Source organism: Acanthochromis polyacanthus, chromosome 14 (assembly GCF_021347895.1).
Source record: "Acanthochromis polyacanthus isolate Apoly-LR-REF ecotype Palm Island chromosome 14, KAUST_Apoly_ChrSc, whole genome shotgun sequence".
NCBI lineage: Eukaryota > Metazoa > Chordata > Actinopteri > Pomacentridae > Acanthochromis > Acanthochromis polyacanthus.
Window position 1 is genome coordinate 30,675,254 of NC_067126.1, and position 27,001 is coordinate 30,702,254.

At 39.7% G+C, this 27,001-nt stretch overlaps 1 protein-coding gene across 3 annotated transcripts; it reads right to left on the reverse strand.

Annotated features, from left to right (window-relative positions):
• Positions 1-26,921, reverse strand: grb14 (growth factor receptor-bound protein 14). Of its 3 annotated transcripts, none has more exons than XM_022218298.2 (14): positions 26,575-26,921; positions 25,252-25,381; positions 8,490-8,646; positions 6,832-6,953; positions 6,639-6,713; positions 6,368-6,505; positions 5,072-5,182; positions 4,832-4,927; positions 4,440-4,502; positions 2,212-2,328; positions 1,715-1,781; positions 1,544-1,631; positions 903-996; positions 1-745 (listed from the first exon to the last, which is right to left on the reverse strand). In XM_022218298.2, exons 1-14 carry the CDS (start codon positions 26,760-26,762, stop codon positions 599-601), a joined length of 1,593 nt encoding a protein of 530 aa, XP_022073990.1. In that variant the 5' UTR covers positions 26,763-26,921; the 3' UTR covers positions 1-598. The 3 variants fall into 3 exon arrangements, with proteins under 3 accessions (XP_022073990.1, XP_022074005.1, XP_022073996.1); XM_022218313.2 differs by lacking the exon at positions 26,575-26,921 and adding an exon at positions 15,252-15,339 and having other exon boundaries at positions 25,252-25,366; XM_022218304.2 differs by lacking the exons at positions 25,252-25,381; positions 26,575-26,921 and adding an exon at positions 8,966-10,400.
• Positions 26,922-27,001: the final 80 nt, after the last annotated feature.

The following is a 27,001-nucleotide window of genomic DNA, read 5'->3' on the forward strand; positions in this document are numbered from 1 at the left end:
GAAGGTGAGATAGCTTAGATTTACTCAGATTTAACAAAACGGAGGTGTTATGTACCACAATATCCAGCATGATATGGTTGCTAAGAAGCAGCTACGCACTTTGTTGGGATACAACCATCATTAGTTTTGACAGACCATAACTGACAGGTATATGTAATTATTCTATTCAGACCGCAGCAGATAGCCTTTAAATGGTTTTCAGTGAAAACTCAGATCCCAGTAGTGAAGAAAAGACTTTCTTTCACCGCTGTCGTGATGTTGTTAGAATCAATGCTGTCTGCAGTACATGTTTCCAATCTACAGTACAAGAAGTCATATTTGGACTTGGCCCATTGGATTTACTGCCACTTATGCACACATTACAGGGCCGAAAAATAATGTCGCATGTGATCTTCAGCACCAGTCGTCATTCATTACACAGTCCAATGTGAAGTTATGCTTTTTCTGAAAAAGAAAAAAAAAAAAAAAGGCCGGACCACATTTTGAAAACAACAGTCTGTATATCTTCCTCAAGGCACGAGAACACTGGGAGTGTTTGTCCAGAAGAACCTGGTGTTAAGGTGCATGTGGGCCCTCGGGGGTCTCGTGGGCCCCTTGTTCACAGGGTGATCTGGGCACAGTGGTGCTTGAGCTTGCAGGGAAGCACCCCACGGTTTAGCTGGTAAAACTCCACCAACTGGATCAGGTCAGCGAACCGCGTGTGACCATCGTCCAGACTGTAGAACGACTCCCCTTCATCGTCCACCTGGAGTGGAACACGTCCATATACACGTTTATAAATGCAAATCCACACATGAGAGACAGATGACTTTGTATGAATATTCATGGAATTATTTTTGAAATTTACTTTTAGTAACTAAAACTTTCACACGGCGTATATTCAAACAGTGGATTGCACTCACTGGTAAGATCTGAAAGTGTTTGATTTTCTGCATGTGGCACAGCGACAGAACGAATGTCTTAGGGTTGCTTTGGCTGTCCCTCAGAAGAAACACTCTGAAACAACAAGAAAGCTGTTCAATGTCATACTGAAGCTGAAGTATGTGCATAAAATGGCATTTTTAAAAAGCATGTCACGCAGGATTTATCAATATTTGCGAAACAACATAGCTCTTATGGTTTTGTCTATGATAGTTAATTAGAGAGAGTTGAATTAGTTGTCATGTTTTTGGGTCTTATGTTAATAAATTATACCGTAATAATACGATATCATAATACAGTTCAATCCAGTTCTAATATGTTTTATGTCTTCTTAAAAGACTCCATGGATTATATAACTAACATTCTGTTTTACATACACAATATTTGCTGAAAATGTATTCATTCTTTAAATATGTATACAATTCCTCATTTGTATTTACACTTTTAACAATAATTTTACTTAACAGCGAATGGGTCACACCTTTACTGACACACTTGTCTGTATTTTTCAGTTAATAAGAAAACATTATGTCCATAAAAGTGAAATTCATGCATGTTTTAAATGATACAATGCAGTAAAAAGAAGACTGTAACGTCTAATATCCCAAGTATAACTGCTTACCCATCAATAAGACCCTGTTGAATGATTAGACGCTGAGCTTCTTCCCGGGACAGTTTTCCATGGAACCACGGCTGAGCCAAGTGGATAGCTGAAGCACAGAGATGGTATATTTCATTTTATTTTTTTTAGTTGTGTAGATTTACCAGACAGATAAAGAAGTGTTTCACGAACCTATGTTTGGCACAGAGCTCTGTGCTGAAGGGCTCCCATGACCACTCAAACGGTGGCAGCTTTTTCTCTGAGGGAAAAATAAATTAAATTACAATGTATATAGAAGAAATGTTAAGATATAGTGGTCTCACAGTCTATCTCACATATGAGATAACCACAATTGTTGGCCTTATTAAGCATTACTTTGTTCTATAAACTCACTGTATGTATGAATAGGCTGCATGTTGTTCAAAAATATTATACTTTAAAAACCCATTATTACGTCTAAGGGATTTGCTTTTACATTCTATCACACTTGAGGAACCTTTCAAGCATTTTTAAGCACATTCATCTTTGTAAAATTTTATTTAAGGTCACTGGAGTATCCAAATCCATGCTCCCATTGGATCAAGCATTCAGGAAGGAAGGTAGTGCAATTAAAGCATTACAACTTATCATCCTCTCTGATTTATTTCCTGTATGGAAACCCTCTCTAACTGAGTAAACTCCTAACTCACCCTCCAGGACAGGCCTTCCTCTACAGCCACAGACAGCGCCTCAGACGGGTTCTCGATCACCCGGGTCTTTTGACCAGAAAAGTCCATGGCTACCAACGAGTTCTCCGAGATGCTTCTCTGAAATGGCAAAGTGGTTCTACGGTGTTATTTATTCATTTAGTGTACTGTTGCATATACCAAATGAAAAAGTTTTTGCTTTATTTTTCAAGCAACACATATTTCCCCTCACATTCATGATTATAGAAAAACATATTTTCTAATAAAATGTACAACGTTCTAAAATCGCCGTGATTCTTTTTATTTTTGGTCCCTTTCTCTTTGTGTGCGGTGAACAGGCTGCCTTGTGGTCTTGTATTGCCATCTAGTGTCTGAGTAGCGTGACTCCATCTTCATCATTTCTAGATGATTCCAGACAGAAAACTCCATTGAAAAGGGATTAGAGTGGCTTTGAAAAGAATGACACATGGGCACATTTTAGTCCTTTAAGCTGTCATATAGTGAGTGGCTCTAAATAACTCCACACACACTCAAGAAAATTCTTCTTATCAGGATTACCAAGAAGCTTTTAGATTACCACATTCATTCCTCTCCCAAATACTAAGCTCGCAGTTTAAACAAGTGGTTAAAACAAAGTGAGTGGTTTCTACTTTTACAGCCTCTCTCATCCACTCTGTCCCACTCCCACAGACATAAAGACACATATTCTTGTTTGTAGGTAATTAGCACTGAATATGGCTTTTTCATTGTTTCTGTGATGTTCTATGAAGCAGTATTGTCAAGTCAAAGGACCTTTGCGACTCCTGAAGATCCACATGAACCTAAAATCTCCCAGTGTTCTCATGCCATGAGCAAGATATACGGACTGTCATGTTGACCACATAAGATTCAGTAGTCTGACCCTGCATTTGGCAGATTCATGTACTCTCCTATCTTTCTAGCTAATCCTCTTGGCGAGGCTGTTGGTCACATATGACCCTCCGACAGCAGGGAAGAGGTGATGAGTTGTTAAATCTGAGAGCAGCTGATCACTATGTATTTTTAGAAAGCGAGCAGTTTGCGAACATGCCCATAACCCATAAATAGATTGTGTTTGCTGCCGCAAAAATACTCTCAGTTGAGTCTGAGGCTATTCTGGGACATGAAACCTACATTAGCACGCTGAAGGTGCCTCATTTGTCCTATGCAATTATATTACCACACCGCTATGTGTTGGCATGTGTTATTTTAACCACATGAAAATGTGTCTTTAAGGCTACATTAACTGACTTTCTTTTTATCTGGGGGCACTGGGACAAACTAAGGGCACAACAGTGACATATTGCCAGCTTATGGAAATGTAATGATGATGAACTTTTTAGGTAACATATACCTATATATCTAGCACAAATGGTGTAACATTACTATTATTGAGTTTTATTTATGACCACATGAAGTCATTTAGCTCTGGCATTGTTTTCTGACATTTTAACTGCTAAATGTTCCCCAACAGGTGTCTGCTGTTTGTTATTTTGTTAGTATCATAAAATGAGTTTATCACAGAATTTCAGCAAATAAAGTCCCCACTGTGGCTACAAAGGAGACTGACAGAGATTGTGGTCTAAAAAGAAAGCAAAATAATGAAATTGACTTTTTAAAGAAGCTTAAAAGCTTAATGTAGCTGAAGAAAACTGCAAGATTTGGCAGTTATGTAGGTTTTATCATAACAGAGTACTGGTAACACGCAATCATTTGTTTCATTGTCAGTATAAAACACTGATTAAACAATCTAAAAAAAATGTTTAAAACCCTTTCATTTACAAGACACAACACTGACACACACCACATAGCCACAACAATAAAACTTAATATTAATAAAATCTAATTGTGTAGGTCCCCCACGTGAAACCAAAACCAGTCTGGTCCATCCTGTGGTGTCTGGCATGCCGATAGTACATTTCAGAATTAATTAAAAATGTATTTTAAATATGCATTTAAAATTAGGCTCTCAGCCTGTTTCTGCACAGTTTTTGAAGTGTAGCAGGACAAATTATCACGGTAGTTCTGCGACAATGTTTAGGGTGGTGGTATGTGTCAAAGTATCATCCACATGAATGCCAAGATCCAGGGTTTCTCAGCAAAACATTGCTGTCACTCACTTTGCCTGTCATTTTTTTTTCAAATATGATGGCTGATCAGTGTATTAAACTGTGGCTACTATAAACTGTGAAGTAATGAGAGCTCCAGCTTACCATTGGTGAAGCTTTTTGTTTCTGGTGTGGCTGAACAAAATTTTGGTACAGCTGCATCCCAAACTGAAACATGAAGAAAAGCGATTAACTTCAATTTAAATTCAAATACTGATAACATGCGAACTTCACAATCCTTTAATGAGAAGGGCCACATTCATCTAAGTCTGTACTGTACGTTATTTGTGGGCTAGCAGGAGTGACTAATGCTCTAAACTGCATCCAGCAGGTATCCAGACAATGAACACATGCTGCTTCTATCAAGAGTGGGAGTGCTAATCCAGCATCACTCAATAGTTTCCCTTGACCTCTTCCCAAAGCTAAATCTGATTCTCGCACTGACTCAGCATTCCTCCGCTTAGATATCACCCTGAGTTATTCATCAGCAAGCCAACCTTTAACAAGCGCATGGCTGTGATCCAGCAGGTCCTGGTCTGCTCATCATCGGCACAAAGCAGCTTCAAGTCCCGGGCTGAACTGCACTTTGTGGACTGAGGCAAGAAGTTACAAGGAGAAGAAAGAGTTCAATATGCTGGGAATCAATACTCTACTTCTGGTGCTTCTGAACAGTTTGGGCATTTTTCGGTTGCATGGTAACCATTAATGTTAGTGTACTTAAAGGAAAGTGATGGTACCTTGACACAGAAGCCAAACTCTGTAGGTGCTCCATGTAGTTTTTTGGCTGACAGCACGGTGTAGACATGACTGTCACTGAAGTCAGCGAACAACTGGAGATGCCTTGGTTCCTGCGAAACAAAGAGAGGGCACAATAAAACAGGAGTACAGCAAATGTATGAACTTTAGATGTGAAGTCTGAAATAGCAACAGGTGTGCAAATCTATTCTATGTGAGGAATAGATATGCATCTCAAGTTTTTCCTTTCATTTTTGATGTAAGTCAGCAATGCAAAAAAAAAAAAAATACAGAACTGATGGAGTAATGCACAAAAAGTAATTTATTTTTAGAAATTATTAGGACATGTTTCTGCTCAAGTCGCAAAAAGCTCGATTATGTAATGCCATCTACATTTGTATTATGCTTACAGTGTAATCTTCTGGGTGTTGGAACATGATGGCTCACTTAAACACACTGTAGGTGGAGGCCAGCACACTTAAATTTAAACAGTGCATTCTTATCTAAAAATAACACATTATCAGTCACTGTGGGTGTGGTTAGAGCACCAATGTAATGAAAGATAAATTTCGACGTATTGATAGGGGGCGCATTGAGACAGTATCAATAGTTACATTGTGCCAAAGATAACTTTCCAAGAAAGAAATCTCAAAGAGTGCCATTGTTCTTACATGTGACACACTGTTCCCACTTCCTTATCTAAAGTAATGCCGCAGCCATTAGTGTCTGCGGTGACTGACTACCAACGTGTCTGACCGAGACCACAGATGAATGGCAAACACGCTAGACTAAAAGTGGGCGCCATACCAGAGCCTACCTGCACTGGGGAACAAAAGGTCTATTGTTGCAGAAAATGAAAGCAGTTGAAAAGTGGTTGTGTTGGCATGGCCGGTGCCCAGGTATAAGCTTCACTTGTCAGCAGCATTAAGAGAACCGTTTCTGCCTGGCTGCTATGCCAGCTGACCTGAGGAAAATCAAGCTCAACCTGTTCTACTGCCCTCTTACGACTTGAGTGACGTATGAAGAGGATGAACCGGTGACCCCATCGTGCTCAGACAGAGCTTTATGGTGAAAGTGAATGGATTAAAGCAAGAGTTCGGTTCTCCAGTTAGTGCCATGCATTTTTTTTTCTGTTTACTGTACTTTAAGACTGTCCGTTTAATTCAAATAATTAAAAATGTCATGCAAACAGAATGATTAACATTTACCCCTTTTAGTCATCTGTTTTTTACATTTGACTTGATTTTCCTAAAATGCATACAATATTCAATAGATTCATTTTTTTTTTTTTTACTAACCTTGGAAGTCCCCTTATTGGAGTAATAAAGCCCCGATCTCCGCAAGACAAAATAAAACTTCTTCCAAGACTTCTTGCTTTGCTCTTTGGCATGAAGGTATCCGTGGATCTCTGGACAAGTGCTGGATTTGAGAAAGGTCTGTGTTGGGTAGAGAAATATTTGTCCATAGATGGGTGTGCGCAGTAAATTATCACTTAGACAAATGGTCAGAATACAACAACTGGCAGTCAAGAGCAGAGAGGGTGCACTGTGAGCAGAAAGAACTTGATACCTGTATGAGCTCAGAGTGATCCACCAGGCCGTTGGTTTCAGTGGATATAGAGACCATGTGATCTGGGAAAAAGTCCTACGAGCATAAAATAAGTGATTAAAACACACTGTAATCTCGTTAGCCTACAGAATAATAGGAATATGGGTGGGTTAGTTTAAAAAAAAAAGTGCAGAACAATGTGTATGAAACTCACCAGGGGCCTCTTGAAGAATTCATATTTAGCATAATTCTTCCTGAAATAAAGGCGGCTGTCTGAGTCCATCCCCCAGCCTGAAGACACCTCCATAACAGACTCATGGTCTTCAATGGTTCTCTCTAGTGTGAAGAAAATGTAAGGTTAAAATGCCAGGTGTCATACCAAATCACAGCTAAAGATGAAAGTTTGAATACTCCTAAACTCACACCGCAATGATTTCTGCAAAACCTGTCCAGGCAAGAGTTTTACTGTTTAACTTTGAGGGCAGAGAGTTTGATTATTAACCGTTTATTAATGTGTAACCTCTGAATGAGCGCATGGCTCCCAAGTTAAACAGTGCAACATAAATATGAATTATTTATAGAGCTCAAAATGTTTGTATGATTAATGTGAAACTTCTTAATTCAGAAAGATATGTGAAGCATCAGGGCCAAGAAAACATCAGACAGTACTCAGTATTTACATGACTGATAAAGTAATTGTGTGTTTACAGTCACAGCTACTTTCCCCTTTTTTCAGTGTTCGCATTAAACTAATTAACTAGCTGCAGCTTCATATTTACGGCACTGATATGACAGAATGGTATTTTTTTGTTTTCATGCAAGCCCTGAGTAACAAAGCAAACTATACTTTCGGAGCACATAATAGTTTAGTTCAGAGAAAACTATGACATGCATTTTAGATTATATTAGAACAGAACAGATGAATGAAGTATGTAATGAGTGCAACAGCATGAAAGTTCTGCAGAGAAAACTGCTATATAATTTTACTGTCATCTGACAAATCAGCATATGCCATTTACAAATACAGTATGTGTGAATAATCATGTCATTTTACACCGCTCTGGAAAGTACATGGCAAAGTGCCTTTCATGTGCAAATACTTAGGACACAGTGAATAAAGGGTTATTGGTTTTAAAAAAATGTGCACCAGTTCAAATGTTCCTTAGCAGTGTCTGAATCAACTGTGAATAAAATATATAATGAAATGGAGCATTAAAGGTGGTAGATGCCTTTCATATTATCTGCTGATTATCTGCATATCATTTGATCTGCTTTAGCTTAAAACATATCAAATCCACAGTGTGTAGACCTCAGAGCAACTTGTTGGATTCAACAAAAGCCATGGAGAAAGTACTAGTACGGCTGAGATATATACAAATGTGAATGCATATACACATTACATATAAGTTTTCATATATCGTAGCCTTGAGATAGTAACCTAGAAGTAGTACAGTGATATGCCATTTAGTTTTCACTTCATGGTTTATGATTTTCATAGAAAACTTTAAAAATTCCTAACCAAATATGAATTTGAAATGTGTAAAGCAATTCATGAGTGTGGAATCAGGTTAACTTTGAAACAGAAATTGAATAACTGAAATTTTTTTTTTATGTTTTGCTTTGCAAGAACTAGCCTGCCACTGACTAAAACAACACTGGCATAAAACACAAGTATTTGACAACAGTTATTTGGAAATTTATCAACATGTAAAAGGAACCATGTAGCTCTGAGTTTTTGATATGCTGTACTGCAGTGAGATTTATTGATAAGATTCCACCTCAGAGTAGTAATTCTAAGACTGACAACAGGATTTTTCCATTCTCCTCTCTGACTTCAGAGTACACAACAAGCTACTTGGGACTTAGTCTTACCTATTCCCAGATGGGAGAGGTGTTCAAAAAGAGTCCAGCTGTGGTCATCAATACAGTGATTCTTCAAGACAAACAGCTGGCAAATATCCCGGGCAGTAACATCAGTGGGAACCTCGACAGCTTTGCTGGTATTATCTTCATTATAAACTTTAATTACCTGAAACAGAAACATTACATTACCAAGTATTTCAGCCATGCAGCAGGTTGGAAAAAGGTTGGACTTTTAAGGAGAACAAAGTAGAAATAATCCACTGAAAAGTGTGAGGAGAGTGCAGATAAATTATTCAGTTTGACCCACATGCAGCAGTTTGGTACTGCTTCCTATCGCAGCAACACAATATTTGAAAAAAGTCAGTTGTTGAACGTCCTCCAGAATAGAGCACAATATGCAAAGCCTGTTCCAGGATGTAGCCTGGAACATGTAGAAACAGTACAGAAATCTTGCACAAATTAATCTGTCTGAAAGAAGAACTTACCCCGCTGTTTGCAGCCAAGCATAGTACTGAGTTTGGACAAGCTCTGTAGCCCAAACATGGCTGAGTACACAGCATTGCAAAAGAGATCTTTTGTGAGAAACATAAAAACACGCATCAGACAGCACAGCAAGTGTCAGCTGGGAAGCAGCGAATCTCTCTGCCCCGCTCTCTCGCTCTGAGCTGCAGCGAAGCTGAAAGGAGGTAATTAGACAAAACTGCCTCTTAGCACAGCGCTTTCCTGACTCCACATATCTGTATCACTGGGGCTCGATACCAAATCACCTGCCTCCTTTCCCCACCGCTAAGAGTCAAGAAGCCAGAGATCAATCTGCTCATTCACTGGGGTGGAGAGAGAGAGAGTCACATGGCTCCAGCCTCCTTTCTATTCACATTCACACACCCATGGCAAGCAGATCTCCTACATAATGACCTGCAAGAGCCCAGAGAGCAATTACAAAGGTGCTGGCTAAATGTAATGGTAGTTGGGTCAATTCAGTCTAAAGCTGACAGAGGTGGGTATAAAGACAGAGGGAGGAGGTGCAGCAAAGACCAGATGGCTTTTTTCTCTCAGCGAGGTCTATTGGTAGTTTAAAGATGGGCAGGGAGAACCTGACTCCTTTTGTGGAAACGGCTCAGGGTTAAGCCCTCAAGGAGTCATCAGCGAATGGGAGCCTCCAGCCATGACATCACCTCTTAGTGTAAACCATTTAGTGTTCAATCAGTCCACGTGGAGCCTCACAGGAGAAATATCTTTTTTTCAGAAGTCTAACAAAGACAAAGGCCTTCCCTAAACAGATTAGCCAGCCATCCCGAGTTTAATGTAGATAAAACTACATTGCAACATTGCAGGTTTATTATCTAAAAATTATCTGAAAATAATCAGAGGAAGAGACAACAGCAGATGAGAATATCCAAAATCACACTGATTGAAAATTTAAAAATACTACAACCGGAATTTCATTGCACTGCTGGCAATGACTCCATCATGGGCCTCAGCTGAGCTGCTTCAAGGATATCTTCCTGAGAAATGGCCAAATCAAATCACTCAGGCATCACATTACACCGGGAACAGGGCAGGGTTTGTCAGAGGGGCAGAGCCCTTGTAGAGCATTAACACTGCAGATGTGCTTCAGGTTTGCATTACTTGGCAAAAACAACAGCTGAGTTGGTTTAATGCAAAGTTTAGCTGAGATGTAGAGAAGTCATATGTGGACAATGAATGCTATTAGAAAAGCATGTTTCATCTAAACTATGAAGTCTATTCAGATATCCTACTAACATGCAAACTCCTATGTGACTAATTCTCAAGAGGAAAAGACAGAAGGACTACATTGTGTTCCATGGCAGATTTTTATATTTTAATATTTTTTGTTTTTGCAAAGAAAAAAAGCTCTACAGCAAGTTAGCAAGTTAGTGTTTCATTGCATAGACTGAGACACTGTTCTGATACATTTTTGGCCAGAAACTCACAAAGAGAAAGTCAAGAAAAATCACATTCTGGCATGTAGGTAAATAGGTCTGCTGAGACAAAAAACTTTTTTTTCAGTCAGACTAAACATACTGATGAGCTTTGAAGAAAACGATGGGAAACAACTTTATTTTACTTGACAATATTTTTTTCACCTGTTTTACATAGAGGGCTGCACAGTGGCTTAGTGGTTAGCACTTTGTTAGTGCAGCTAGAAACGTCTCGGCCTTCCCGGGATCTTTCTGCATGGAGTTTGCATGTTCTCCCTGCGCATGTGTGGGTTTTCTCAGGGTACTCCGGCTTCCTCCCACAGTCCAAAAACTTGCTGAGGTTAAGCAGTGATTCCAAATTGTCTGTAGGTGTGAATTTCAGTGTGATTGTTCGTCTGTCTATCTAAACCTGTGATAGACTGGGGAACTGTCCAGGGTGTCCCCTGCCTTCATCCTAAGTCAGCTGGGATAGACTCCCGCGACCCTAATGAGGATTAAGCAGTGTAAGGTAAATGCGTGGATGGATGTTTTACATAGAGATAAATACATTTATGGAACATTATCCTGGATTTTTTTTTCACCTGTTCTGAAGTCATAAACACAGGAGAGTGAAGATCATTTTATTATAAGATCAGTTTAGATCAGTGGACGATTTTTTCTTCAGGGCCTCCCAGGGCTTCCATATAAATACGACATAACAGCAGAAACAGAAACATGCTGAGGCATCTGTGCAGTCCATCTGAGCCACAAAAGCCAAAATCAGTTTCCTGTGGATTTAAGTGCTGTCTCCATGGATACTGTAATAGTATTGTGTTTGGTTTCATTTGTACAATTATCACCACTTATTGTATGTAGAATTGTGAGGTGATTTTTGTCCTATTGCACCAGACTAGTATTCATAGTGTTTTCTATTAAAAGTAATTTCAAAGCGCATTAACTAGTCATCAGATGGTGTTTGCAAAGTAAAGATATTCTAGTGTGAATTACAAAGAAAGATCTATAAAATGATGTGTAGGACATCCAAGACTTTCCATTCAATGTCATGATACTCTCACAAAATGGCATCATGTGTTTGAAATATACTGTATAGCCAACCCGGTCTCACGGGGATTCGTGAAACTGTCACGTAAGTTTTAGTTTCGGTTTCGTGCGCACCAACACGATTTCGTCATGTTTTTCGTGCCGCTCACCACGAAATGTTTTTCGCTGTGGTAATCACATCTGAAAGTGGTTTATACCGGCGGATTCATGACGATCTAAGCTGTCCATCGGCGTATACTGCTTGTGTGATCGCGTTTGCGGCCGCCGGCCGCCGGACATTCTTGAAATTCCTATGCAAATTGGTAAGTGTACCACCGGCTTATGGTTAGGTTATGGTTAGGTTATGGTTAGGATTATGGTTAGGGTTATGTTTAGGGACGATGTCATGCAAAATATAGCGTTGGATTCGCCGCGGTTTTACTTTAAAAATATAATATACACATTCTTTTGAAATACGTTCTGAGTGGCACGAAAAGTCCGCCGTTTAAAATACATTGGTGTGCATTTCGTGGTGAGCGGCACGAAAAACATGACGAAATCGTGTTGGTGCGCACGAAACCGAAACAAAAATTTACGTGACAGTTTCACGAATCCTCGTGAGATCGGGCTGGTATAGCACAATATTGTAGCATCTCTTCACTCAGTGATGTTATTACTCAATTGAATCCTGTTGTTTCAGATGTGCCAGTCATTACATTTACAACATTCAAAGCCACAAATTACAACAGTAATCACTAAAAAAAAACACACACACACATATGAAACAAAACATACTGTTTATTTCGTCACCAGATAATCATAATTGGTGAGCTCAGAGAAATTAGCTTGACTTCTACAAACTAATTATTGTATCATTACGCATAATTTTTTCACTCTAAGTAATTGAAAATAGCACTGTTAATCCTTGGTGAAGAGTTTCTAATGAATGTCTGAGCAAGACAGGCAGCTGTGGGAGCCACTGATGCTTTTATCAGTGAACACAGAGCTGCATTCATCGGCAAGTAACCTTGATTGAAATTTTCATGTTTTCATCTGGAAAACATCCATGTACTCCTTGTTCTTGACAATCGAGTTCAACTTTTATGTTGCAACCGGCAAAAACAAAAAAAGAACGTTACATAGGGAGTATTTTTTTCAGTTCTACTCATTTTAAAATAGCACATTGGCCAGTACTGATAATCTCATTGATTTAGGACAAGCAAAAGCCTCGGGTGCAGTCATTAAAACATGGGAACTCTTTACTAACCAAAGTGACAGTGCAGTTTTGCTTCACGTTGATTAGTAACGTTGATTTACTGTAGTTTATTGCTCATCCCCGTGATAAAATCTCACAAGTGGTTAAAATCACAATAATCTGAAGTGCTGCATTGATCAGTAAGGACAAGAATACACCCGTTGACAGTTTATTAGGTTTACTCAACTCATACTACATCAGGCTAAAACAACAGACCTGAAATAAAGTCTTAAAGCTTACAATAGTCAGCTTTGGTTGAAACCTTTTAGACTGGCTGGTGTTCATTTGACTGTATGCTGATTATATAAGACGTAGTTTGTGGTCTTGTGGAACTTTGAACAGGCCAGACTAAGTTAACATTAATATAGTTTCACATTCACTATACAGCAATGTTAACCTAGACAAACTGGCAAAGCAAACAAATATTTTAGTCTTGTTCAATGCAAAGATGCTGTTATATTTGTGGAGTATTTGCTAAGATTGGTTGGTTCTGCAAAATCTGCCATGTTCAGAAGCTGAAGCTTATGAGACAATATCCTTTAACTGAACCTACACTGGATTTTCTTGTTGATATGCCTAAATGAATGCAATTTGATTACATATACTGTGAAGACTTACATATATAGGTGCTACATATAAATAAGTGGTGCAGTAAGCTTATATCAACTAGACTGTTGATTTTTTGGGGGCTGTGTCACAGAGGTGAAGTGAGAAGCAGGTGGCAGAGCACCAGAACATAATGTGCTGTGCTATAAAGGCCTTTCAATGAAAAGCAAAAAAAAGAAAAAGGAAAAAAAAACAGTCTGAGTCAGGCAGAGTAAATCCAGATACTGAGTGTACAGCACTAAATATAGTCTCATTGAACATAAACTCCTCTATTAGACCTTATCTCAAGGACAGGACAGTGTGAGCCATTTTTCCAATTAGCCCCCTCTGGTTGAACCTTGAAGTGCACTTCCACAGCTGTAGCTCTGCCGCTGTGTGGTGGGGAGGTGTTGGCCTCCAGCCTTGCCTATCTAAGAAAACCACAGAGAACTGTCCTCCCAGTTCCACGCTGTAATAACACGGAAAAAACATTCCAGATTCATATAGGACTTCCTTTGTAATGGCCAGACCAACTCATATTTGGCCGTTCCATTACCAGTTGCGCTACCAGCAGCATAATTGATAATTATAATTTTAATTATAAACCGTTGGCTCCTGAACATCCACTAAGTTATTAGTGTTCTTAGTCCTGAAACAGAATTGGATCATTCCGACAGTGATAGCACGAACATGCTGAAAAAAAGAATTGTTGGACCAACTTAAAGGAATTCTTACACTTGGTAGCACATAATTGAATTAGTTTCGTCAAATTAAATTACAAGTAACTTAAGATGATGTACTGAATCATTTTAGTCCTCTCAGACGGACAGTTTGCAATGCTGCAGCTTAATTTTAATGAAAGTAAATGTAAACTTTTACCAAAATTCCAACTTTTTTGTCACAAGATTCCCTTTGCTTTTCCTTTTTTTTTCACTTCCTACTCAAAGACAGTGGTGAAAAGTAGCAGCAGAGAAATCTGGAGAAACATAAACTTCATGATGTCAGATGCACATGGCTACAAGAGCAATAAACCAAACTGTTGCCATTTTACCAAAATTACAATGCCAGTTGACGAGAAGTAAACTGCCATCATCAAAGCAGAAAGATAAATGAGATTAATTTAAAATAGCACTTCTATCTCAGCACAAATTTACAGCGCAGTGCATTCAGCATGCAAGAAACAGGAGGTTATAGAAGAAAGTTACCAGAACGGATACGGAAAGCTGGTTGCTACTTTAAAAATTAAAGTAGCTGTGGACCTGCTTTGAAGGGTCAGAGCTGAGGTGGGGAGCGATTGGTCGGGACATAATATGGTAAATAGAAAATATTTGGCTTTGTTTTCAGGGTGTTGGGATTGTTTTGATGGAAATAAGCCACATAAATGTCATACAATGTCAGGGTAAACAATAAGACGTAGCCACTGGAAGAAGGAAAGTGATAAATTACTTTGTGAATTATCTATAGGAATAACAAAGTAATCTATAGGAAATAATGGAGACCTATTTGAAAGGAACAGGTGCTAAGTTTAAGAATTTTATTTGTGGTGTTAGACAGGTTTGTCCGATCAATATAGAGCGCACCATCATATAAAATACACTAAACCACAGTCTGTTGATGGTAAAACTTGAAGTGTGGCAAATGGCAATTCATGCATTTAAGTATATTTCCAGATTCCAGTGAGAGTATGTTACTTCCTGAGCTTAATACACTTTCAAATCTTTTAAATGAAGCTTAAGCAAGTGCAGTGAGCACAGAACACAAACATATTTGCGAAGATATAATCTTTGGAAAGTTTTCAACACAGTGAGCCCTTACACGGTGCTCTCCTGATCGTGGATCTCATCCGACGCATCCAAAAAACGGCTTAAATTTAGAAAACACAAACAGAAGGCAGCACTTCACTAGCACAGAGGAAAAAGCATTCATGTTCAAAAGACAGTCCAGAGGAAATCTAGGTAACATTCCTACCCGCTTCTGCAGACAAAGAGGTGTGATGGCAGGCAAGGTGACTCTTCTTGCATGGAAATTCATGGTTCTGGCTTAGGCGCACAATTAACTACAAGAGGAATATGCACACGTATTAGCTAAAAGCAAGGATAATGTACAAATACAGTAATGATGATAATGACCACTAATATATAATACAACATTTAATGAAGAATATTTTTCTTCCTGTACCCCTGTATAGAAAACCTGTTACAGAGAGATCCTTCAGAGTGCAAGTGTGAGAAACAAAGTCATGTTGCCTCCCCACAACACAAACTCCTCCTTTGTCCTTGGGAATGTAAAATCTTTTTCCTCTTCACTCCTTTTAGAAGGGAGTTCGCATAAACAACAAGTAGAAAAAAGCAGCTTTTCTCATGGTGGACAGAGTTAAAATAAGTATACGGCGCAAGGTCAGAGAGAACTAAAATACTGGCAATCAAAGTCACAAATTCTGTCTAGCGATAATATTAAAAAAATAAAAAAGAACACAACAAAGGAGTGGAAGATACCCCGGCAAGTACAGGAATCAGATTGTTTTTGCTGACTTTGTAGCCAGACACTACATGGCTATTTTTAATCTTCAACTTGGTTTAAGGCTGTCTGAGACAAGGATATTGGCAAAAAAAAGCGATCAATAAAATATCTACAGTTTAATAAATAAAACAGCAACTTCAACAGCATTAAGACTGACACCAAGTCTGTGGCGGTTTATTGTGCCTCTTAGTTTTTAATTATTATCAATATTTGCATTTATTTATTTATTAACTTACTATAATGGTGATGATCAATATATTTACTAATATACACAAAAGTAATAAAGGTAATAGTAGCAGCAGTCTTGTCCACTGTCAGCACTGAAATACGCATGCATGCACACAAACAAATTATGTCTTTTTGATGACATAGTTTACTTGTGGATTTTTTTTGTTTGTTTTGATGTTCAAGCTGCTATTGGAAGCACTTTAGTATTTTTATATTCATAAGACAGAGATGGCAATTCACGTATGAAACATGTGAGTTATGTACTTCGATAAAACACTAAGAGATCAGAAGGGAAAGCCCATTATCAGGATAATCTTTGTGCTTGCATAAGATGACCTGAAGTTTCTAATTCAGCACGCAAACGCAGCATGCGTTAGGGAATGATTTTGTTTTTCTTTTGGGATCGCATACTGTCGACATTATGCGTCTGCGTACACTGATTTGTTCATATTTGAATCTGGAAATACTGTAAGTTAGTGTCAATATTCCTACAGTGCTTTGGCAACGCTGTGTGCTCATGTCCAAGAAAGAAAGGCAGAGAGGCAGAGAGAGAGAGAGAGGCAGAGAGAGAGAGAGAGAGAGAGAGAGAGAGAGATTTAGAGGTCTAAAATAGCTCCCCCTCCCATAGCCACAACTCACAGTCCACATCTGTTTTACTGTAAGACTAGACAAAGAGGCCTGGCGAATACCAGCGTGCCATCTTACAGGACCCGCCTCAGCCCTCAGTCTTTGCCACCATAGCTGTTAAAAACTGCATCTAATTTAGTTCAGATATAGAATTAAGTTGTTGGTCTCTATTTTAAGATATCGCAATGCATCTGACTGCTACTGTATGATACCATACAGCACTATTTCAGCCATTTCAGAGACTACAGTGAGCACGCTGGCTTGCACAAGAAACATCATATGCTCCGGAGGGCAGATGCAATTTCAGTAAAGCTATTGATGCATTTAAAGGGGAAAAACAGTTGCAGACCCCAATAAGACTGAGATTGTCTGATGAAGACTATACACAGACCAGCTGACTCAGATCTGGTGATGCTGTATATCTGCTTCATTTCAAGACAAACACATACAGTTTATAGTTTGCTTGTTTTTTCGAAGAAAAACAAAAACATTATACATTAGTTGCAGTGTGAAAGCTGCCTTGATATGAGCTATTTTGGCTCGCTCGATAAGCTAGCAGGGTGTCCTACAGAGATAAAGCTGCTACACTGCAAAACTTCCCATATCCGTGCAAAGCTACTGCAAAGTCAGCGCATTGCATTTCTAAATGTGCATGGGCCTATATTGCTTTTATCTCTTTTCATTAATACATGTCACTATATTTACCATCACAGGGCTTAATATGGAGGTTCAGCACAAGGCATTGTTCTCTCATTCAACTCATGAGAACAGACGGGAGAAGAAGAACCTCCCACAACAGGCTTCATGTTTATCTGGAAACACAGCACACTGACTTGTGAGAGCACAGACAAGCAGACGCTGCTAGTTATCACACAGCTAAAATGAATTGGAATTAATGGACCCAGAATGATAACAGAGTCTCCACAACTCCCATAACAAAGCCAGTTCCAGACACATTGTCCTTGACCATAGCTGATTCAATCAAGACCCCCTTGCTGGCTCTGTCCGAATAAAAAGACAGCAACCAGAGGTGCAGCGTACATGCAGGCATACAGTACATACCTACCTCTGGGCAAGGGGATTTACAGATCATCTATCTAAAAGCAGCCAGAGATACCAATCAGGGCCTATCTTGCAGAGCAAGGACAGAGCCAGTCATGTTGAACTGTTATGTGACTGAACATTTTTGTTCTCTAAGTTTAGTGTTTAAAGTAATGCCTCCTGCCAAGCAACTGTTCTTATAACAGCACCAAGTCAAGGAAGAAGTAATAAATTTAGAATAAACATATAGAACCCAATTTCCTTCCCTTATATTGTCATTGCATAATGCATGAGTTTTGCAGAGGACCATAAAATGAGTAGGTTTATCTGAAACATAAAAAGAATAGCAACTACAGTGCACATGCATGACAATCAACACAAAAAAGCATTCACAACAGAAAACCTGAAAACACAGCTGAGTGTGAAGTTTAAATTGTTCGTAGGTGCTACTGGTAGTCATTAGAGAAACTGCAGCTTGAAGAATTAGATGTAAAATTTGACAAGAACGGAATTTATTGTTGATCTAAACTTACTCTAAACTAATGATCAACTAATTCCATTAACAACAGAATCATTATCATCCTATACAGTAACATTCTAGTTTCCTGTAATTATTGTAGGATCCACCAGCCATTATTACACAGTGGAACAGGACAAGAACAGATTTAACACCAAACATATATTAAGAAATCCTTCACTATTATGGAAATATTTTCTTTACAGTACATTAAAGGCAACGAGTGTCAAACCAGCATCCAAGTCAGTTATGAGCAGGGTTCTAAAGCCATACAATGACTGCTGAAGCATTCAGATCAACTAGAAAGACACGATTTTATCTCACTTGACTGTTGGCCTGAGGAATAAGACAGAGAAACGGAGAGAAATAAAGGGGCTCCATGTGCATCTACCAGCAGATGACGTATAGAACACATACTTTCTGTTAGGCTCAAGGAATGAAAGCATTCCCTTGAGTTGTATGGCTGAAGTGAACTCTTAACATCCTGTTAACATCTTAACAAGACACAGACTGTTTCTGTTTCTGCTAAGAGCTCAAGAATGACTGCCCATTTTATTCATGGAGGTCTGATCTACAGTATCTAATTAGATTTCCTCCAAAACAGATTATTTTACCTTTGTATTATAAAGATATGCCAGTTATGTTGAAGCCTGACCCTGCCCATAATAATAATTTTTAAAAAAATAAGCAATATTTATCTGTTATAGTCATAAACTGTTAAAACAGAGACGCTTGCCAGAATTTAAACTTTCTGACTGGTCCTGGTCTGCTCCTTGAGCTCACCATTCTGCCACTCTGCCAGGAAAATGATCTGTGCTCCTTACCTTATCAATAAACTAAATGCAGTATGGCTCAAAAACAGCAAACAAAGGAGCAAGTTGTAAGCAAGCTGATGGAAGATACTTTCAGCATGGTGAAATATCTTTCTAGAGTTCAGAGTTTGTAGAGGTTTTAAAAATGTAATTAGCAAACAATTTACAGAATGCAGCGAGCCCATTATTCTGTGAGCACTGGCAACAACTTAGGACACTTTGAAAAGTTTTGCACATGTTCATTTCCAGGGTTTTTAAATTCTGGTAACATATCAGCAAATAAATTCTGTCTTTTTCTTTATGATGATTTATAGCTTTATAACTGTGTGTATAAACGACATTTTTTTTGTTATCTCTACTTCTAGCCATTATTCTACTGTTAAATAGAGGGACAGGACAGGAGCAAAATAAACTAAAACTGGTTGGGCTTTTAGAAGGTTAATAAATCATCCAAAATCTATGAAAAGCGAGTTCACTGCTGTGTAACTTGCTGAACCAGATTGAAAGATACATTTTGAGTTCTTGTAGAAGTTATTCTGGCAGACCGTTTTCTACGACTTTTGGAAACTGGCCATAAGTTTTTTAAGTTTTCAGGATTGAGACTGGGTTCTTGCAGCGACAGTTTAACACATTCAATCCTCCAAAAATCTAATACACACCACTCAACGAGGGCAGAGAGCTATTTATGGTAAGCAACGCAGGGCAGATTACATCTATTACTTCTTTAAACATTTTTATAGGCCCAGTGGGAATCAGTGGAATCCAATGAGGGTTTCATCAGTAACACAGCAGTGATATTTGGCAAAAACACCTGAACCAAATAGAAGATTTACCACAAACTCTGGAGGAGTGTCTGAACCAGATCTTCTGGAGTTAAGGATTTTATCACAGTCAGCTGGTGAACAGGCTTCTGTGGTGGTGAGAGGAGGGTTTACAAGCTGATTGATGGTGTTAAACAAAGTTCTGGGTTTGTGCTGGTTGGGATTTATTAGCTGAGAGAAATATTGGTTTCTAGCCTCCTTTACTTTACAATTATATAGGGATTAATGACTCTTTGTGCAGCAAGTAATGAGCCTGCAAGTTCCTGGATTTGCACTTCCATTTAGGTACTTTATACTGTAGGTTCTTTTGAGGCTATTAATCGCTTCATTCATCCATGCAGGTAGTGTGTTTCCCCAGTTGCAGGTCAGACTGTGAACATGTTCAATTGTATGATTCTATTAACCTAGCCGCGCTAGACAACCCACGGCAACGAATTTAATTCTCTGCCAGGGTGGGTCTAGTTACCCTCCATAAGGCTCGAGGCTGGATTCTCCTAAAACTGGCCGGACCAATCACCATGAAGTGTAGAGTCAGAAGGCGGGCGTAAGGAAGTGACGACAGAGGCGTGACGATTCTGACAGAAACAACCGGCGCACAATAAACAGTTATCTTTCGACTCGGCTTTGGCCACAGCCCTTAAAGATTTGAAGCTAAAATTCAACTTGAAAGATAAACAAAGGACGGCATTTAAGTGTTTCATTGAGAAGAAAGACGTATTTGGACTTATGCCGACGGGATATGGCAAATCCTTAATATACCAGTTGGCTCCGCGGCTCCGCTGGTTGGGAAGCTAACGGGACTTAGCCACAATCCGCCGGTGCTCTCGGAACTACGTCAGCCTATTCGTTGCGTTGATTGGTTGAATACCTACCCAATTGCTGCAGAGTGATTTGAAAGACAACCTTTTAGCCCGCCTCCCTCCCTGTCGAGCTTCCCTAGACCCTTGTGCCGTCAGAAACATGGGCGTAGCATGGCTAGGCTATGATTCTATGATACTTGTTGCAGAATTTGTGATTTTTGATGGCTTTGGTTAGAATTATGGGTTCTACCTCTCATTATACCTGTGGGAATCCTTCGATGACAGTGAGTAGGTTTGCTGAATAGAGTGGAGCTGTGCCACCAAACAGGATAGCTCATTTTAATCATATTTCTGACTATCAGTTCTGAAGAAGAAAAGGGTTAAATTATTATCTAAAGCAGCATTTTTGAGTTGGAGATGTTGGCTGAAGCCAGGTGTGGAGACTTGCTCTCCAGTCAGAGGGACTTTCTGCCAGGAGAGACTAAATTTGGTCTAGAATATCTTGAACCCTGGCAGCTGAGAAACAGTTTGTTTAATGTATCTAATAATAGAGTGGGCGATAATTAATCAGGATGGTCGAGGGCGCAGCAGCAGCATTTCTTGGACCAGTGAGTCAGAGTTAGTGGACATGGAGTTCAGACATAACAATAGTGACATGGAATCATCTGCTTAATGACAAACTGGTAGCACGACAATACACCAATATTTCCAGCATCGCTGCATCATGCTAAATTTTGCGTGACTGTTTCTGTTCTGCTAAACTCCAGGCACTCTTCTTGTGGTCACACTCTGAAGTGCAGAAAGATTTAAGGGTTTCACGAGAGAATATGTAAATTTTCAGCTGTATGTCTGAAACAGCTGAGGCAATAGACGACACACGATTTGTTCACCACACAAGCCAATGGGTCCAAACAATTATAGCTGCTTTAACCTACTGTACACAGAATAATACAGTTTGATTTCACTGTGAAATGAATTACAGTTTGGATTCAGAAATTTATTCTGGAGGTTTTTGTATGAAGCAAATTTAGTTTCCCACTAATATAATGCAGCCCTTTTGATTAGGTGGTTTTGTTGTGCAACACTGCAAACACACGGCTAACAGGGGCTGAGATAAAGTAAATTCTCAAATTGAAATAGCTTTCAAGTCTGTCAAAGCAATGTCAAAGCAAAGGGTCCTGACACAATTTAGTGGAGGCATTCAAATCAGCTGCAGCTAGACATGTTGTTTGACAAACCGAAATGACAGACATCACTGCCACTTCCATGCCTGCTTATTTTATAATCAAACCTGTCTCTAGCAGAATATTATTATTATTTTCAGATAATTGTGACTGATGAGAAAATTACTGCCGACTAGACACACTGGGAAGCCTGAAGGATGGTTTTCCTTTATAGAGACGATAGAACAGTGGGTGAGGGGACGAGCGCTGCGCAGTTGGAACAATGTCGTCATTGGCTTCTTGAGTGCCACTGAAAGGAGGTCATGACCCTGCGCCACGGGGATTGTGACATAAAAACAGCTGTTCAGACTGACATGCTGCCTTTGTCTTCCCAAGAACGCTGCTGAAAAGACTAAGTGAGAAGTTGTCAGGCCTACGAGTTGCAGGCCTCATCAGCGGGACACGTAAGGATCCCTTTAAGATCTGCTTACGAGGAAGCCACATTGTTTCAGATTGAGGTCAGCTGGGTGTCATTTTGCCCCTTCACTGAGAAACTTGAGGATTATTCTCACATTTATCAAAGAAACTGCCAAATCCGTGCAAATCCCCGACCTGTCTTTCACTATAGGCTGGTGAGAGCGCACGAGAATCACTCCGTAATTGAAGTGAAAGCTCAAGCTGAGTCATGAGGGAACAGAGTAAAAGGGCTCATTTGAGACTTTGTGTATCAAGTGGAGACACTCGACAGACAGAAAATCAAGCAACATTACCACATTGCATGCAGAGGAACAAATGCCAATTAGGTTAATTCCACACTGAGAACAATGGACGCTTAGGAAAACTGAACCCAAAATTTTCAGTATGTATTTTTCATTCTGAGCACAGAAAGCTCTCATACTGCTGATAGCTGCTCCTAAGTGCAGAGCTTTTAATTTCAAGGTTTCCAGTGAGTCATTGCTTTGAGCTGCCCCCTGCTGCTGCTCATGCACACAGGAACGAACACACACACACACACACACACACACACACACACACACACACACACACACACACACACACACACACACACACACACACACACACACACACACACACACACACACACACACACACACACACACACACACACACCGCAAAGATACTGAAAAACCTGAAATATACTCCCGCTTACAGTATAGAGACCCACATCCAGGAAATGCCTAGGGGTTGGTAAACCAGACTAATTTAACATCCCTGGAAAATGTATAGCAAAATCAGTTTTGAAACCCACGCTTATTTGAAGCAGACCCATAATGATTAGCTTTCCAACATAACGAATGTGTTTTCTTTTGAGGATTTGGAAGTAAGTTCTGCATACTGTAGATATACGAATCAACTACAGGTCACAAGGTCCATCCATCCATCCATCCATTCTCTATACACCGCTTTATCCTCACTAGGGTCGCGGGGGGTGCTGGAGCCTATCCCAGCTGACTCGGGCAAAGGCAGGGAACACCCTGGACAGGTCGCCAGTCCGTCGCAGGGCTCGGTCACAAGGTGAATTAACTAATCTTTTTTGCTGTGCATGATGCAGAATTGCCTCCTGATTTCCACTAATTGATTAAAAACAAGAAAAAAATAAACAATTATTCCTTATAAGTTAAAGACTCCCCACATTCTATCTTTGCAAGCTGCTGTAGACTGATCTGTTGCCAGAATTATGAGGTCATCAGTGGTAGTTAAGCAACAACAGCTGTAGACTGCTATTACAGGAAGGCCTGAGAAATAATACCCTAATTATTTGTTGAAAAAATACATATCGTTGAGACTAAGAGCATTGTTTTTCAATTTCACTGTCAATTAACCATTCACTAAACTCCCGCCCTCAAACATTCATTGTCTAGCCATAGCTTAGCAACCATCACTACACTGACAAACTTGTCAAGCCGTGGATTTCTTCACATGTTGAAGCAGTGTGGGTGTGGCTGCAGTAGGTACTCAGGTTCTTCAGATTTTAGAATACTGTGTCTTCTGTTTTAGTCGCACTTCCAACCACAACACAAAAAATACAAGGGATGTGTGGAACTGTGCATTTCCCTTCTGTCTAAAATAATAACTTGCATTGTTTATATACTACAGATGAGTGACAAATTAAAAGAAAAAAACAAGGTAATGTGTCTTAGCAAGGTGTTGGGCCAGTGTTTGCTGTCAGAAGAGCTTTATTGCACCTTGATGATGATCCTGCAGGTCTCTTTAACTCTACTGGAGAAATTAAACTCCATTCTTCCAAAAGATAATCCTATATCCCATCAGGATAAAAAAAAAGTGTCATTCAAGGATAAAAATGATCACTCAGAACAACTTTGTATTGATTTGCGGTGACCCTTCCCTCTGAGTGAATGCAAACCATGACAGCATAACAGAGCCCACCAGGTTCCCATCACTATGGAAGGTCAAGGGTTTAGATTTTTCCTTTAATTTGTCACCCATCTATACATTATGACGTGAGGTTACACGCCAGATAATAGTAACTTGTTTGGAAAAGTTTATAGATCCTTTTACATGCTTGCCATTTACAAAAAAGTCAACAAGAAACAGTAAAAAGAGTTCTGCTAAGTCATGATGTGACTTAGCTAGCAGGCATAAATTACATTTATGGTGGATGTAAATGAAGAATTTTAATTACATCCACATGAAATCAAGGTGTCGTTGTAACCAAAATTAAATTAAAATTTGGACCAGTAAGTTTGCCAATATTATTGTGCACTGAAAATGTGCCAGGCTAAACTGGAAAGCTTTACAGGCAACAGCATCTATTGGCAGGACAGACGTTAACAGCCATCTGAAAGTAAAGTGAAGAAATCCACAGAAACAAACTGCTAAAACTGATGATATCTAGATTGCAGTGAAATCTTTTCCAGCACCAGCAGGTACTACCAACATTCACAGCATGATAATCCCACACCCTGTGTTAAAGCAAACAGCAGTGCTGCCGGGCACTAGGCCAGCTATTTCTTGGGTAAACCACAAAGTTACTATCAAATTTCAAATGCAACATCTGCAAGTGGTAAGCTACCTGACATGTGCCCACTTTTGCATTGTTTTGTGGCTGCCGTGTGCATGTAGAACTGGGATCACAAAAATAATAACGTGTATGTTAACTTTCTAAGCATGCTGGCACAGCATTTTGATCTCCTCACTGCGACTAATTTCCGTACTCACACAACCGGTTGGACCATCAGTATGTCCTGAAGTTACAGACAAATCACAAGCCAAACATTGCGTAAGCACACATTCATTTCACTTTTAAAAAACACCCTGCAGTTATTTTCTGACACTTGTTCCAATTACAGTTACACGACTTTGCAGCCTGAGGTCGCATATGGAGAAGGTTACAGCGCGGGATTCCATTTTTTTCTTTCCAAAACTGTGCCTCAAGTACAATAAATAGGACACTCACCTGAGATGCACTACTTTTGGTCCATGGTAATAAACATTCAGAGACGAGGGGGGAGAGCGTTGAGGGGAGAAGCTCAGGAAAAGGGTTTGGAACAGGGGAAGAGAATGACTCCTCTCCCTCTTTAGTGCTCCTGAATGACAAATAAACAGAAACAAAAGAGAAATAAACATTTTACATTGCTGCATAAAATGAGGCAAGCATATCTGATTTCAAAATCTGTATGAGATGCCTTAGAAGTATGTCAGCCTGAGTTTCCAAGCAACAAGTTAAAAATAATGTACACATCTGCAATATTTTGATACATTTCCACAAAGGTTTACAATAGAGTTGGATTTAGCATAGAGTCTATAGAAAAAAAATGGCATTTTTGTGCAAAAAAATTGGCTGTTTCAAAAATTATTGCAAACAACAGAACATTTGTTTCCCTACTTTGCCTTTAAGAGTCACTCTGACCTGTAACATTGCAATGATTCCCCTGTTGCTTGTGTCCCATGTGCAGAAATTCAGAGTATAAATGGAGCAGGTTATAAACAAACTGACAGATCTAACAGAAGCACAGTGTTGCCTTTGCATGAACCCCTCTCACTCTCATCTACCTGATGACACACCCACTCACCAACTGACTTTTGATAAGATGGCAGATAACACACATGGGAGTAGCCTCTGATTCCACCACTATAGCACATAGGCCATGCTTGAACAGCTCGAGAAACTGGCAGAAGAAAGTGTGCTGTATCTCAATCGATAAATGATCATTCTTATTTACTTTGTCTGTAAGGAACAGCTATGATAGATGTTTTGCTCTTCTTTAACATCTAAAATTCATTCAGCGTGTCTTTGCAGGGAGCCAACATCTAAATCAATAAAACAGATCATGTACTATATCATATTGAATTAGCATCACAATGAGGTAAGACAGAGTTAGATTACAGCACACTTGCAGATTGGAGGTGTTGTGCCCGGACGGACAATTTCTTCACCGCTCTGTTAACACAGCGATAACTCAGTTAACAATTATCTCCCACAACCTAACAGGTGCTTGATTTGATTCCAGGTCTTTAAATGCACTGGTGGAATAATGCATTACGCTTCATTCACAGCTGTGTTTGGTTCCAGCCAATTGACAAACAACACAGCAGCTTTCAGACAGACCTCTGTGTCTCACTTGTGCAAATACAAAGACTGTGCTATTCTTCTGCAGGGCAGCTCACACTGTAAAGTGTAGAGTACAAAACACCACTTTCAGTTTTTATGCAAGTGAATTTAACATGACTGAATCCTACAAATATGCCAGTGTCAAGTGCAAAGAAAAATGCTTCCTACCTGGTCCCCTTGCAGAGCTTAGTCCTGGTCTTCTGGGCATTTGGTGTCAGGAAAGGGTCTTGCAACGGGATGAGGGCTGGGCTGGGAAAGCCACTCACATTACCCCTGCCAGTCTGAAAAATCTCTGCTTTCGCTCCGAGGCTTCCAGAAGTGTGTATTTCGTCCAGTGTCTTATTCATATCACTCATGTGGGCCAGCTAAATCCAAGGCATCATCTGGAGCAGACAGAAGAGACGAGCTGTTGGACTGGAGTGTGTGCAGAACACAGTTGGAGCAAAGCTGGCTGGCGGGGCTCCTCTGCACACAGCTCAGCACACACACACAGACACACACACACACACACACACACACACACACACACACACACACACACACACTAGTCTCTCTGGCTCATCTGCTGCCCACAGGGCTGGCCCAGTGGGGCAAA

What these genes read in the sequence shown, in the direction of transcription:
- grb14 (XM_022218298.2), bottom strand. Translation starts at nt 26,762, where the DNA reads ATGAGTGATATGAATAAGACACTGGACGAAATACACACTTCTGGAAGC. An exon ending in GAGCTCTGTGCCAAACATAG is followed by an intron (nt 1,632 to 1,714) that starts GTTCGTGAAACA and finishes TCTGTGCTTCAG; the next exon opens with CTATCCACTTGGCTCAGCCG. An exon ending in CAACAGGGTCTTATTGATGG is followed by an intron (nt 997 to 1,543) that starts GTAAGCAGTTAT and finishes TTGTTGTTTCAG; the next exon opens with AGTGTTTCTTCTGAGGGACA.